The following is a 12864-nucleotide window of genomic DNA, read 5'->3' as shown; positions in this document are numbered from 1 at the left end:
AAGGATTTGAACAGGTATTTCTCCAAAGAAAATATATAAAAGCCAAAGAACACAAGGAAAAGATGCTTAACATAAGCAGCCAGCAGGGAAAGGAAAATTAAAAGCTCAGTGAGCGAACACGTCGAGCCCTAAAGGAGAGCCATATTACAGAGAGACAGCAACAGTGCTGGAAATGTAGAGAAGAGGTGATCTTTTGTGCACTGGCTTTCAGGAATATTAAAATGGTGGAAATACTTTGGAAAAACTGTGTGACAGCTCTCAAAAGGTTAAACAGGGCTATGTAACAAACTAGCAATTCACTTCAACCCAAGATAAATGAAAACACACATCCACAGAAGAATGTTTACACAAATGTTCCAAGTAGTATTATTCAAAACAGGTATAAAGGGTGAAAATAACTCAAATGTTCATTTAATTAACTATTTAGTTTTGAACTAATGAATTAATTTAGTTCATTAACTAAAGAAAGGATAGAAATGTTATGTCCATACAACGGAATATTATGTGGCCAAAAAAGAGTGACTGAGTGATACAAAGTACAACACATGGAACTTGAAAAAGTCGCTAAATTCATTTTCTGTACAGGCTGAAAGACACATAGGATTCCGTGTATATGAAATCTATGGAGCCATAATGGAAATAAGGTGGTTTAGAGAGGCATTCAGGTACAGAGAATTGAGAAGACCTGGGGTGTGGTGGCTAATAGGTAAGTAAAATCACTTTTTGGAGTGATAAAAAGGGTCTAAATTTGTGGTAATGGGTGCACAATTGTATGCATATACTAAAAATCACTGAATTGTACATGTTAAATGGATGAGCTTTACAGAATGTGAATTTTACCTCACATTCTTTGTTTATACCTCCCAACACAGTAGTCACTAGCTACTGTGACTAAGAAATTTAGATAGTTCCATGTGACTAATCTAGCCACCTTATTGGTCAGCACAGACCCAGAAATAGGTAACTTACCTTTATCATATTATCACTAACTCTCAAGCTTTTTTTTTTTTTAAATTTTATTTTTATTTTATGCGTATGCATGTATTGTCTGCATGTAGGTAAGTGCACTTGTGTCATGCAATGCCCGAGGAGGTCAGAAGAGGCTGTCGGATCCCCTGGGACTGGAGTTACCGACAGTTGTGTGCTGCCATGTGGCTGCTGGGATATGAACCCTGGTCTTTTGCAAGAACAACCAAGTGTTAACCACTGAGCCACCTCTCTAGCCCCTCAAGCTTTTATTTCATAAAGGTGAAAAGGAAACTTGACAGTAGTGTTAGAAAAACATACTTACAAAGTCTGTTCTGACTGGTGGTTGTTAGGGTTGAACCGGTAAGAAGGAAGTTGTTCAATATCTGCTTTAGTCAGTCCCCGAGGTTTAGCCTCTCCCAGTCGCTCTGCCAGGTTTAACAGGGCCTACAGAGAGAGAGAAAAAAAGATTTTTATCTTTCTCCTACTTCTGTTTTTGAGACAGGATCTCACTATGTAGCTCTGGCTAGCCTAGAACTTGCTATATAGACCTCTGCCTCCTGAGAGCTGGTATTAAATATATGTGTCACTATACCTAGCCTTTTTTTTTTTTTTTAAGTTTTCTATTAATTATTTAATGTGTGTCACATGTGTAAGTCAGAGGACAATTTGTGAGTGTCAGTTCTCTGCTTCTACCATGTGAGTCCCAGGGATTATCAGGCCATCAGATGGCAAGTGCCTTTGCCCACTGAGTCATCTCACTGTGGGCCCTCTTAACGGGAATAATTTAAGACAAGATCTCATTCTGTAGCCTAGGCTGATCTGGAACTCACTATGTAGACCAGGTAAGCCTCAAACTCAGGGCAATCCTCCTGCTTCAACCTGCTCCCTCCCCCAAGTGCTGGGATTACTGGTGGAAGCCACCATGCCCAGTTCTTGTATCTTTTCTTTTACATAGGAAACTATACCAGTTCCTCTACTCCTATATGTAAGGAACCCTTATATTTGTCCATTACTCAGGCTCAATATATAATGACTAATTTTATTTCACCTATCACTATTCTAAACCCTAGATTATTCTGAAACAAAACTAAAAGATGGTATTTCACTGGCAAGACAGTTCTGTAGTACTGTGTGTGTAGAACAGTTTACTAACTTAAGCCACTTTGGGCTGGATGATTCTTTGTTGTGGGGTTGTCCAAGGTATTATGGGACACTCAGCAGCATCCCTAATCACTGTCAGTACCATGCCCTGGGTTCCAAGAACCTAATGTCTAGAGACATTACATTATCTCCTGAGGGACAAAACTGGCTCTAGTATAAGAACCACTGCTCTAAAAGATACTAAAAAACAAACCAAAACCAAAACCCCAATAACTTGTATATATAGACATACTCTTTACTTAGAATACAGCACTAACAGTATAAAAGACTTTGAACATGACTTTGAACAGGGGCTGAACATGAAAATGACTGTCTAGTTAGACAAAAGAAATCAGAAAAGTTTTTTTATCAGCCAATTAATTTCTTTGCAATTAAAAGCACCACAGTAACTGCCACCATAGATGGCATGCATGGGAACAAGTTTTCCCTTCTCAGGTTCCACATCAGATGTCTCTGGTGTGATTGGAGTCTTAAAATTTTAAAACAGGGTCACATGTAGCCAAGGATGACCTTGAACTTCTGATTCTCCTGCCTCTACTTTCTTAATGCTAGGATTACATACGCGTACCACCAGGCCCAGTTTATGTACTGCTGGGATCATGCCTGCTAGGCAAGCAACCTACTAGCTGAGTTAAATTCTCTGCCCATTAAAACATAAAAGGATGAGGGCAATGAGAAGAGGGAGACTGGTACATCAAACAAGTTTACAACTAAGCAGACAGGCTGGAGGGGATTCTAACACTGAAGAAAGGTCAAGAACTGCTTATTGGCATTTTTTCTACATAGGCTATGGTCCAACCACACTATCTTGTTTTATCTTCTTTTCATGGGTAGGCCAAGAATCAGAGACTTGAGTGCTGGGGTTACATGTATGTACTACACCATGTTCAGTTTATGTGATGCTGGAGATTGAACCCAGGGCTTTGTGCATGGTAGGCAAGAGTTTTACCAACTGCTTTATATCCTTGGCCTCTAGAGATGGTTTTCACAGATGTTACACTGGATGGTTTGTCAGCCTTGAAGATGGCAGCATTAAGCTGCTGAAAGGTGGATGAATTTTTGCAGCTAGCTGCCATCCATCTCTAGCAACACTAACTTCCTTTCCTTGATCATCTGGATACTGAGTTGAGAATGTGTTTCTCTAGATCATGTCTTTTTTTTTGGTCTTTTTGAGACAGGGTCTCTCTGTAGCCCCAGCTGGCCTAGAACTTGCTACGTAGATCAGGCTGTCCTCAAACTCAAAGATCTGCCTCTGCTTCCCAAGTGATGGGATCAAAGGTGTGTGCCACCACACCCAGCTAGAGACTATGTCTTTTTTTAATTTTTTTAAACAAAAAAAAAAGGGGTAATTCAAGATTTAGCTTGGTGGTAATCCAAATGGTTCAAGCAACCAAGGTTCTCCTGGGGAACTTATGGAATCAACTTGGAAGTAACACATAGTTGGAACTGGGTGGAGTTTCCCAAGATAACAACTTAGCATATTTCTCGGAGGCTGTACCCTGGTTTTTAAAGATTTTCACATTTGCTTTCAGTAAATCTGTTTATGCTTTCCTTTGTTGGCACGAAACTCACAAGAATAGTCACAGCCAGTCTCTGAGGACAATCTCTCCTTTACCTGTTATAAATGGCATTTTTCGGGAGATGAAGGAACAGGTGTGCAAAAACCCCATTCAGGACAGCCATCATCAAGTGATAACCAATAGCACGACAATTACAGAATGTTTTACCAAAGACAGATTCATTTCTAATATTGTACAGAAGAGAATATGCAACTGGACCAGCTGCTTGAATAAAGACTTCAGCTGGGTGTGGTGGCACATGCCTTTAATCCCAGCACTTGGGAGGCAGAGGCAGGTGGATCTCTGTGAGTTCAAGGCCAGCCTGGTCTACATAGTGAGTTCCAGGACAGCTGGGGCTAGAAAGACCCTGTCTCAAAAAGATTAAAAAAAAAAAAAAAACCACTTCAGAGGCCAGTGAGCTGGCTCAGCAGGTAAAGACACTTGTACCAAGCTTGATACCTAGACCCAAGTCCCAAGGTGTCCACTGACCTTCATACGCATGCTATGGCAAGTGCACTGTGGTGTCCTAGTGTACACGTGCACACACATACACACAATATAAATAAATGAAACTAAAAATGGTTTTTAAGCCAGGTATGGTGGCAGCTTAATCCCAGCATCTGGGAGAGAGAGGCAGACAGATCTTTGTGAAATCAAGGCCAGCTTGGAGAGACCCTGTCTCAAACCCCCCTTAAACAAAAACAAAAATTTTAAGGGGCTGGAAGGCTGGCACAGTGGTTAAGAGCACTGACTGCTCTTGCAGAGGACCAGGGTTTAGTTCCCTGTACCCACATGGCAGTTAACGACTGCCCACAACTCTAGTTCTGGGAGATTCAATGCCCTCTTCTGGCCTCTGCGGGCATTTTAAGTATGGGTGCACGTACATATATACAAACAAAACACATACACATAAAATAAAAATAAATTAAAAAAATTCAAGCTATTAAATATGGGGCTGGCGAGATAGCTCAGTGGTTAAGAGCACTGGCTACTCTTGCAGAGGACCCAGGTTCCCAGCACCCACATGAAAGCTAACAATCATAACTCTAGTCCTAGGGGATCCAATGCCCTCTTCTGGACTCTGGGCATTGCATGTATGGGTATACTTAAATACATGCAGGCAAAACACACATAAAAATTTTTAAAAAGACTTTAGATATGACTGAATTGTATGTACTTCACCATCTGCAAAATGAGCCTCAGGGAGATAGATGGATTACATCTACTGTACAATCAATTTCCTCCCTCCCTCCCTCCCTTCCTTCCTTTGGTCTTTTTGAGACAGGGTCACCCTGTGGCCCCAGCTGTCCTTGAAATCACAGAGATCAGCCTGCCCTGCCTCCTGAGTGCTGGGATTAAAGGTGTGCGCCACCACGCCCGGCTACAATCAATTTCTTAAAAAAGGCTTCAAAAGAGCACAACAATGATGTCATATCACACTAAAAAATTAATTCCTGGGCTAGAGAGATGGCTCAGTGGTGTACTTGTTGCTCTTACAGAAGACATGGGTTCAGTTTCCAGCACCCACAAGGCAAATCACAAAAACACTTATATACATAAAATAAAAATAAATACATCTAAAAAGAACTAATTTTTTAACATCAAGTATCCAATTAATATTCAAATACTTCTGATTATTTTCAAAACAATTATTTCATTTAAACAGGGATCCAATGTTGCCATGGCTTGATATGTATCAAGTCTTTTTGCCTTTATGTATGTACATGCACTGCATGCCTGCCTGGAGCCTGAGGAGGCCAGTAAGGGCATCAAATTCCCTGGAACTGGAGTTACAGTTAGCTGTCATGTTGGTGCTGGGAACTGAACCTGGGTCCTCTACAAAAGCTCTTAACTGCTGAGCCATCTCTCCGGATCCCATCCCCAGATCTTTTCTTAAAAGATGAATATTTTGTGTGTGTGTGTGTGTGTACATACATACGTGTGTGCAGGAGCCCATGGAGGTCAGAAGTGGGGCATTAGATCCCTTAGAATGAGAATTACAGCCATTTATGAGCCACCCAATGTGGGTGTTGGGATCTCAACTCTGGTCCTCTGATAGAGTAGTAAGTGCTCTTAACTGCTGAACCATGACTCCAGCCCAAGTCTTTTTTTTTATTTATCATTACATTTGTTGAAGAAGCCAGATCAATGACCTGCAGAAGTAACCAATGTGTGGCTGTGGATGTAGCTTAGCTGGTGGAGTGCTTGCCTAGCATGCATGAAACCCTGGGTTTCATCCACAGCACAACATGAAACTAGGTGTCAGGGGCACATTCCTGGAATCCCAGCACTCAAGAGATAGAGCCAAGAACGATCTCAAGTTTGAGGTCATCCTAGGCTACCTAGCAAGTACAAGGTCAGCCTGGGGAGCCTGCCTTAAAACAAAATAAAAACAACCGAACCCCCAAACTTCCAATGTTACTCTGGTGATTGAACCTTCCTACTTCTGACCTATCTGATATAACACACTCCTTGTCCACTGTACTATCTTAAGTTGGGAGATCAAAGTCCATAGTGTCCAACTGTAATTACTGGTACTATAGTGCCAGTAATTCATCAAGGCTGGCAAAAATGTAATACTCTCATATCAAATTATATCCAACAGCATAACTTACCCCCCCAAAAAAAGTAGGATAAGACCAACCAATTGTTTTTTGAAGTAATTTACCATGAATCTGTAGATTTTAAAGTATTTGATATGTCAATGTTACAATTATGTTTACTCCTCTCTCTCAAATTTTAAATTACTAACTGCTTGCTAAACCTACAATTAATTTATCTTTTTTAAAAGGCAATGTTTTTTTTACACAGCTTAGGATGATCTTTACCCAAGATCTTTCTGACTCAGATTCCTGAGTGCTGGGATAATAGGCATTCAATACTATGCCACAAATTCCTTACTAAATAAAGGTCTTACCATGTAGCCCAGGCTGGCCTCAAACTTGCTATCCTGCTGCTTCCAACTATTAAGAGCTGACATCACAGGCATGTGCCACCACAGCAGGATCAATTTCTCCCTTTCACTTTAGTCACAGACTATTTCCTATATTTAACAATGCCCAGTACTTCCTTGCCTTCAAGATCGAGTTCAAACCACTTTGTTTCCATTAATCTTTTCCCAACATCCCAACTCACCACTGTCTCACCATTTGCATTCTCTCCCTGGAATTGCAACCTGAATGGCGGGCCTATCCACTGCTTCGGCAATGAGGCACAAGTCCTAATACACTAAGGGTGCTAACGTGTTAGGATAGATCCATTTCTTTTGGGGGCAAAAGGGGGGCTTTTTGAGACAGGGTCTCCCTGTAGCTCCAGCTGGCCTGGAACCTGCTATGTAGACCAGGCTGGCCTCGAACTCACAGAGATCTCAGCCCCCAAGGGCTGAGATTAAAGGCACATGCCACCATACCCAGCTCAATACACCCACTTCTTAAAACACAAAATTAACCTAATAAATGTTTTAATTATGTTGACGTGTAGGACACTTGTACACAATACTTTTCAAATTAATTTATAGTTCATCTTACTAACCTCATAATTTTCTACTTCTCCATCTTCCACATCCAACTCAAAGCTGAAAGTTGGGCCCACTGCAGGCGGCACTGGAAGCATTGATCTACAAAGGAAACAACCATGGCAGCACTGATGCTAACATATTAATGCAACGAACAGGACAGAGGACAAAGGCCAGAACTACACAGATGACTAAATGGATGAAGAATGTCTATTAGTGGTAACACTTTAAAGGCACTGACTTTACTATCAACAGATAAAAGTGAAGAGTAAAAACATACCATCCACATTACAATAAAAAGGTAAATGTGGGGGCTGGAGAGATGGCTCAGCAGGTAAAGGTGCTTATTGCCAACCCTGATAACCTGAGTTTGATCCTTGGACCCTGCTTGGTGGAAGGAAAAAACTGACCCCCCCAAGCTGCCTTGACTGCCACATTTGGTCCGGGGCACCCGTGTACTCACACATACACATTTGTGTACACATACTCTCTCTCTCTTTCTGTGAGTAAATAAAAGGTAATTAAAATTTAAATTTAAGGATAAATTTAATAAAACATATGTAAGGTCTACACAATAAAAATTGCTAGTATAAATAGTAATATAGTAATATATGATATAAACAGACTAAAGGACTTAATACAGTTATCAATATTCTTCCAATTTGACCTATAGACAAACAAAGCTTTTCATTTCTTTTTTTTTTGGTCTTTTGAGACAGGGTCTCCCTTTAGCCCCAGCTGGCTTGGAACTTGCTATGTTGACCAGGCTGGCTTTGAACTCAGAGATCTTGCCTCTGCCTCCTAAGGGCTGGGATTAAAGGGATGTGCCACCATGACTGGTCTTTTTCTTTTAGTAGAAACTAAACGCTGAATTTTTAGTTGCTGTTTTGCCTTTAAAATTTGTTTTTATTAAATTTTGTTGTATTTTATACAGAATATCTCAAATCTGAATCATCTTTATAGGCCTGTCCCTACCAGCACCATCCCAAACCCCACCACTGGAACCCATATACTCTGTCCTGGGTGTTAAGGCCCACTGTATCAAGTCAGTATCCCCAGACATTCCCCAGTGCAAGTCCATCCACTTGCAGTCTAGTCAGATCCCTCTCTTCCATCTTTTGAAACACCTATCATTTTCTTTCCTTTTTTTGGGGAGTCTTTTTGAAACAGGGTCTCCCTGTAGCCCCAGCTGGCCTGGAACTCACTATGTGGACCAGGCCTTGCCTCTGCTTCCCAAGTGCTGAGACTACAGGCCTGTGCCACCATGCCTGGCTTTCATTTTCTTTTTTTAAGAGAACACAGGGTGGGAGTTTATTTACAGAAGATGTTTTGCTTTTTAAAAATATTTTATTTATGGGGTTGGAGAAATGGCTCAGTGGTTAAAAACACTGGCTGTTCTTGCAGAAGACCCGGGTTCGAATCCCAGCACCCACATGGTGTATAAACAACTGTATGTAACTCCAGTTCCAGGGGATCCGACAGCCTCTTCTGTCCTCCAAGGGCATTGCATGACATGGGTGCGCTTATTTACAAGCAGGCAATACACGCATACATGTAAGATTAAAAATAATAAATAAAATTTTATTTAGGTCAGAAGAAGGCATCGGCTCCCCTGGAATTGGAGTTACAAACAGTTGTTAGCCGCCATGAGGGTGCTGGCAATCAAACCTGGGTCCTCTGCAAGAGCAGCTAGTGCTCTTAACTGCTGAATCATCTCTCCAGTCCATTTTGCTTTTTTGAGGCAGGATCTCCCTGTAGCCCCAACTGGTCTGGAACTTACTAGACTAGGCTGCCTCTATTTCACAGGGATCCACCTGCCTCTGTCTCCAGTGTTGGCTTAAAGGAGTGAGCACCATGTCCAACATTTGATTTTAAAACTTTATATGGAAATACAAAGATACTAAAATATTTATTATTTTTATTTTATGTGTATAATGTATTGCCTGCATGTATGTAAGTGCACCCATTTCATGCAATGCCTGTGAAGGTCAGAAGAAGGTGTTGGATCCCCTGGAGCTGGAGTTATGAACAGTTGTTAGCTGCCATGTGGGTGCTGGGAACCAAACCTGGGTCGTCTAACAAGAGTAGCCTGTACTCTTAACTGCTGAGCCATTTTTCCAAAACTGAAAATGCAAAAGATACTAAATAGAAGCAATTTAAGAACAAAGTTAGTTGCTGAGTGTGGTGGCGCATGCCTTTAGTTGGGAGGCAGAAGCAGGTGGATTTGAGGCCAGCCTGGTCTACATAGCGAGTTCCAGGTCAGCTGGGGCTACAGGGAGACCCTGTCTCAACCCGCCCCCCCCCCAAGAAAAAGAACAAAGTTAGGAGATCACACTATCTAATTTTAAGACAAAGAGACAGGGTAGGGAGGTAGGAGTGTGTACATCTGCTAAAATTATCAGAAAACTAAATGTGACAGAGGCACATGGCCTTGTAGTATATAAAGATGACATTTCCTACCTTTCTTAGAAGGTGATTATAGGCATGTAACTAAATTTCAGCCAATGCAAAACAGGCAATAGTAGCATGTGCAGAGGGCCTCCTTTTCTTTCCTTTTTCCTTCATTTCTTTGAGATTGGGGGTCTTGTTATGTAACTCTGGATGGCTTGGTACTCTGTAGCAGGCTGCTCTTGAACTTAAGGATGAATCCTCCCATTTCTGCTTCTTGAGCTGTAGAATTACAGTACAGCCCACATCCAACTTCCCACTTTCATTTTTGCTAGCTAGCACTGACATAATGGCTTAGACTCTGAGGAGTCATGTAGATCATGAGAGCCCTAAGGTTTGAGGGACAGAAGAAACCATCCCTAATAGACACAGGTCTAACAAACCACCCTGGAATTGGCCTATTTCAGTGCTTCACGGTGGAGAAAACTGACTCTCCCAAGTTGTCCTCTGGCTGCCATGTATGCTACCCTTTCCCAACATGATAAATGTAAAAAAGTTTTTAAAGGGATTCTAGTTAAGAAGTTGCAAATACCTTACTTAATCTTTTCCACCTTGTGATCTGTTAAATAATTTGTCTCAGATTTTTTTTTCCTTCTCCCATGTCTCTGCACTTTTTTTTTTAACCTTAATTGGCTCTCCATCCTCACAACCACTTAATATTAAGTGTAAGCAGTATCTTAACACACACTAAGTTACAAACCAGAGAGGGTACTCATAAAAGAAAGAACCTTAAGAAAATTCACTTAAAAGGAACTTACAACACATATGGTAGTAAGCTAGGATGGTAAGGGGGAGGTGGTATTGGCTGCTGGGATCGATATCTACTACGTCCTGTGAGTCTCCGAGGCATAAATGGAGGATAAGGCTGTAGGAGGGAAAAGGTTGAAAGAATTTAAGATTATTCTGTATTTACAAATACTCTGTTAAATAAGCCACATTTTTAATTTAAAAATTTTAGAAAAATAGTTATTGTGTTTGCATGATATGTGTGGGTGCATGCTTGTGGAAGTCAGAGAACAACTCTGAGAAGTTTGTTCTCTTTTCTTACTCCTTGCATGAGTTTCAGAATGGAACTTAGGTTGCCAAGCTTGCATGGCAAGCACCCTTACCCTCTGAGTCACCTTGTCAGCCCAACTTGTTTTTTAATACATGGTCTTGCTAAAGTGGCCCTGACTGGTGTGGAACTCACTATGTAGACCAGGCTAGCCTTGAACTTGTAGCAATCCTCTTGCCTCTACTTCCTAAGTGCTGGGATTATTGGAATATGGCACCATGCCCAGATGTTGCTTAATATCAACATAGCTACAACTAGCATAAAATATATACCCAAATGCTTTTATGGATACATTTGGAAATTCTCAACACATTGAGAGTTATAACAAATTAATCTAACAATACATGAAAACTTACTACTCCAAAAGACACCTCCTGATGCAAAGGGTCATGTGTCAGGAACTGCAAAGGAGCTGATGGAGGTAATGTTGGAGGATGGGCTGAAGCAGGGTAGGTAAAACTGCCTACTTGAAGATGCTCTCCTAAGAGCTCCACTTCATTTTCTATCCTCTGCAGAGGCTGTGGAATGGAAGGAAAAAAGCAAAGTCAATATATTTCCAGTGGTTTGTTAAAACAATAAAAAGTCTTCAAGGCCATGGTTATTTTGACTTTCGTATCATCTAAGATATGGGTGGACATAAAACTTGCTACCTTTAATTTTAGCCAGTCTTTGTAACATGTTAAGCATTTCCATTATCTATGATAATACACATGCCTTTTACTACTCAAACCATCTCTCAAAGTGGGAAAAAAAATCACAGTAAGTCAATTACATGAAAGTTAGAATTGTTAGTTCAGCCATGATATGTTGATCAACAAAGACTTTTCTGACACTTCTCCCAGATGACTACAACACAGTATGTATTTTAACACAAAAGCAAGGGCAAATGGGATAAGGTACAGTGGGCATTACGCTGAAGCTCAGATTATTGGCTTTGACATTAAAATCTTGGCACCGTCACCAATCAGCCACATGACTTCTAGATAATTACTTAGTCTGAACCTCAATATTCTAAAAAAAATTGACACATGTTCATAGCTTACTTCAAAAGTGTATTGTGCCTGGGAACGTTAGCACACACCTGTCATTTCAGTACTTGGGGGTGAGAGCAGAAGGACTGATGCGCAATAGCAATTGTTTTCTTAAAATGGGACCATGTAATAGGTGGCCCTATTCCTAGCTTCTTTTGGGTACTATGTTGTCCAGGTTCATCCATCTTGTAGACTGTATCAAATTTCATTCCTTTTTATAGCTGAATATAAAGACATATTATTCTCTAGGCATCCATTTATCAGGTGGTGGCCATTTGGGCTGTTTTTACGTCTAGCTACTGGGAATCATATGGCTTGCTTATAAAGTTGTGCACACACTTTTGTGTTAGTATTTGCAATTCAATTCTCTTGTGCATATGTAATTCTACATGTTAGCTTGGCTTCCTCCTTCAGTTACAGAATAGCTACACATTATTTGATATAAGTAACTACTAATACCTTAATTTGTAAAACTTACGCTTTGTAGAAATCATAACTTCTGCCACTATGACAATACCTGGGAACCTAAGTTCTAATTTAGCTTTATGAATGTATGGACTTTTTTTTTAAGTGTGGGTAGGAGACGAGGGAAGAGAAGGCCTCACTATATAGACCAGTCAAGTGAGTGCTGGTATTACAGATATGTACCACCACAACCACACCAAAGTACAACTGATCTATTATTTGTTACTGTTTCCCTACCCTTTCCTTTTCACTTGAAGTATGGTAGGTTACACAAATCAGTAGACCCAACTCCAAAGTTAGATTTTAAAAAAGATAGCTGCAGGGTGTGGTGGTGCATGCCTTTAGGCCCAGCACTTGGGAGGCAGAGGCAGGCAGATCTGAGTTCGAGGCCAGCTTAGTCTACACAGTGAGTTCTAAGCCACTGGGGCTACAGGGAAACCCTGTCTCAAAAAGACCAAAAAAAAAAGCTAAATTTTGCTTGAACCTCATACTCTTAGATGGAAGCTAACAAAGAGACCATCCATGGACAAACACTATCCTGACCCAAGAAAAATTTTATAGAAGCAGTTCTAAGACAAATCTGTCATAACTGCTTTTACAACATCCCAAAATAATGTCCCCCTCAGCTGCATTCCAGCCCCAAGACAGAATTAACTGTGCTAA

The 12864-nt window shown here is 40.8% G+C and overlaps 1 protein-coding gene across 10 annotated transcripts in view; it reads right to left on the bottom strand.

Moving 5' to 3' along the window:
* Positions 1 to 12864, bottom strand: part of Rnf38 (ring finger protein 38) — a 130816-nt gene that overhangs the window by 11599 nt on the left and 106353 nt on the right. For all 10 annotated transcript variants that reach the window (XM_017801818.2, XM_008847712.3, XM_029570723.1 and 7 more), the window contains 4 exons: positions 11062 to 11223; positions 10410 to 10516; positions 7221 to 7305; positions 1292 to 1413 (listed from right to left, as the gene is read on the bottom strand). In XM_017801818.2, coding sequence (XP_017657307.1) covers positions 1292 to 1413; positions 7221 to 7305; positions 10410 to 10516; positions 11062 to 11223 — 476 coding nt within the window. The remainder of the gene's footprint in view (positions 1 to 1291; positions 1414 to 7220; positions 7306 to 10409; positions 10517 to 11061; positions 11224 to 12864) is intronic.

Source organism: Nannospalax galili, unplaced genomic scaffold (genome assembly GCF_000622305.1).
Source record: "Nannospalax galili isolate Female #2095 unplaced genomic scaffold, S.galili_v1.0 scaffold263, whole genome shotgun sequence".
Lineage (NCBI taxonomy): Eukaryota > Metazoa > Chordata > Mammalia > Rodentia > Spalacidae > Nannospalax > Nannospalax galili.
Note: the sequence above shows the minus strand (reverse complement) of the source record. Positions and strands in the feature narration are given on the sequence as shown.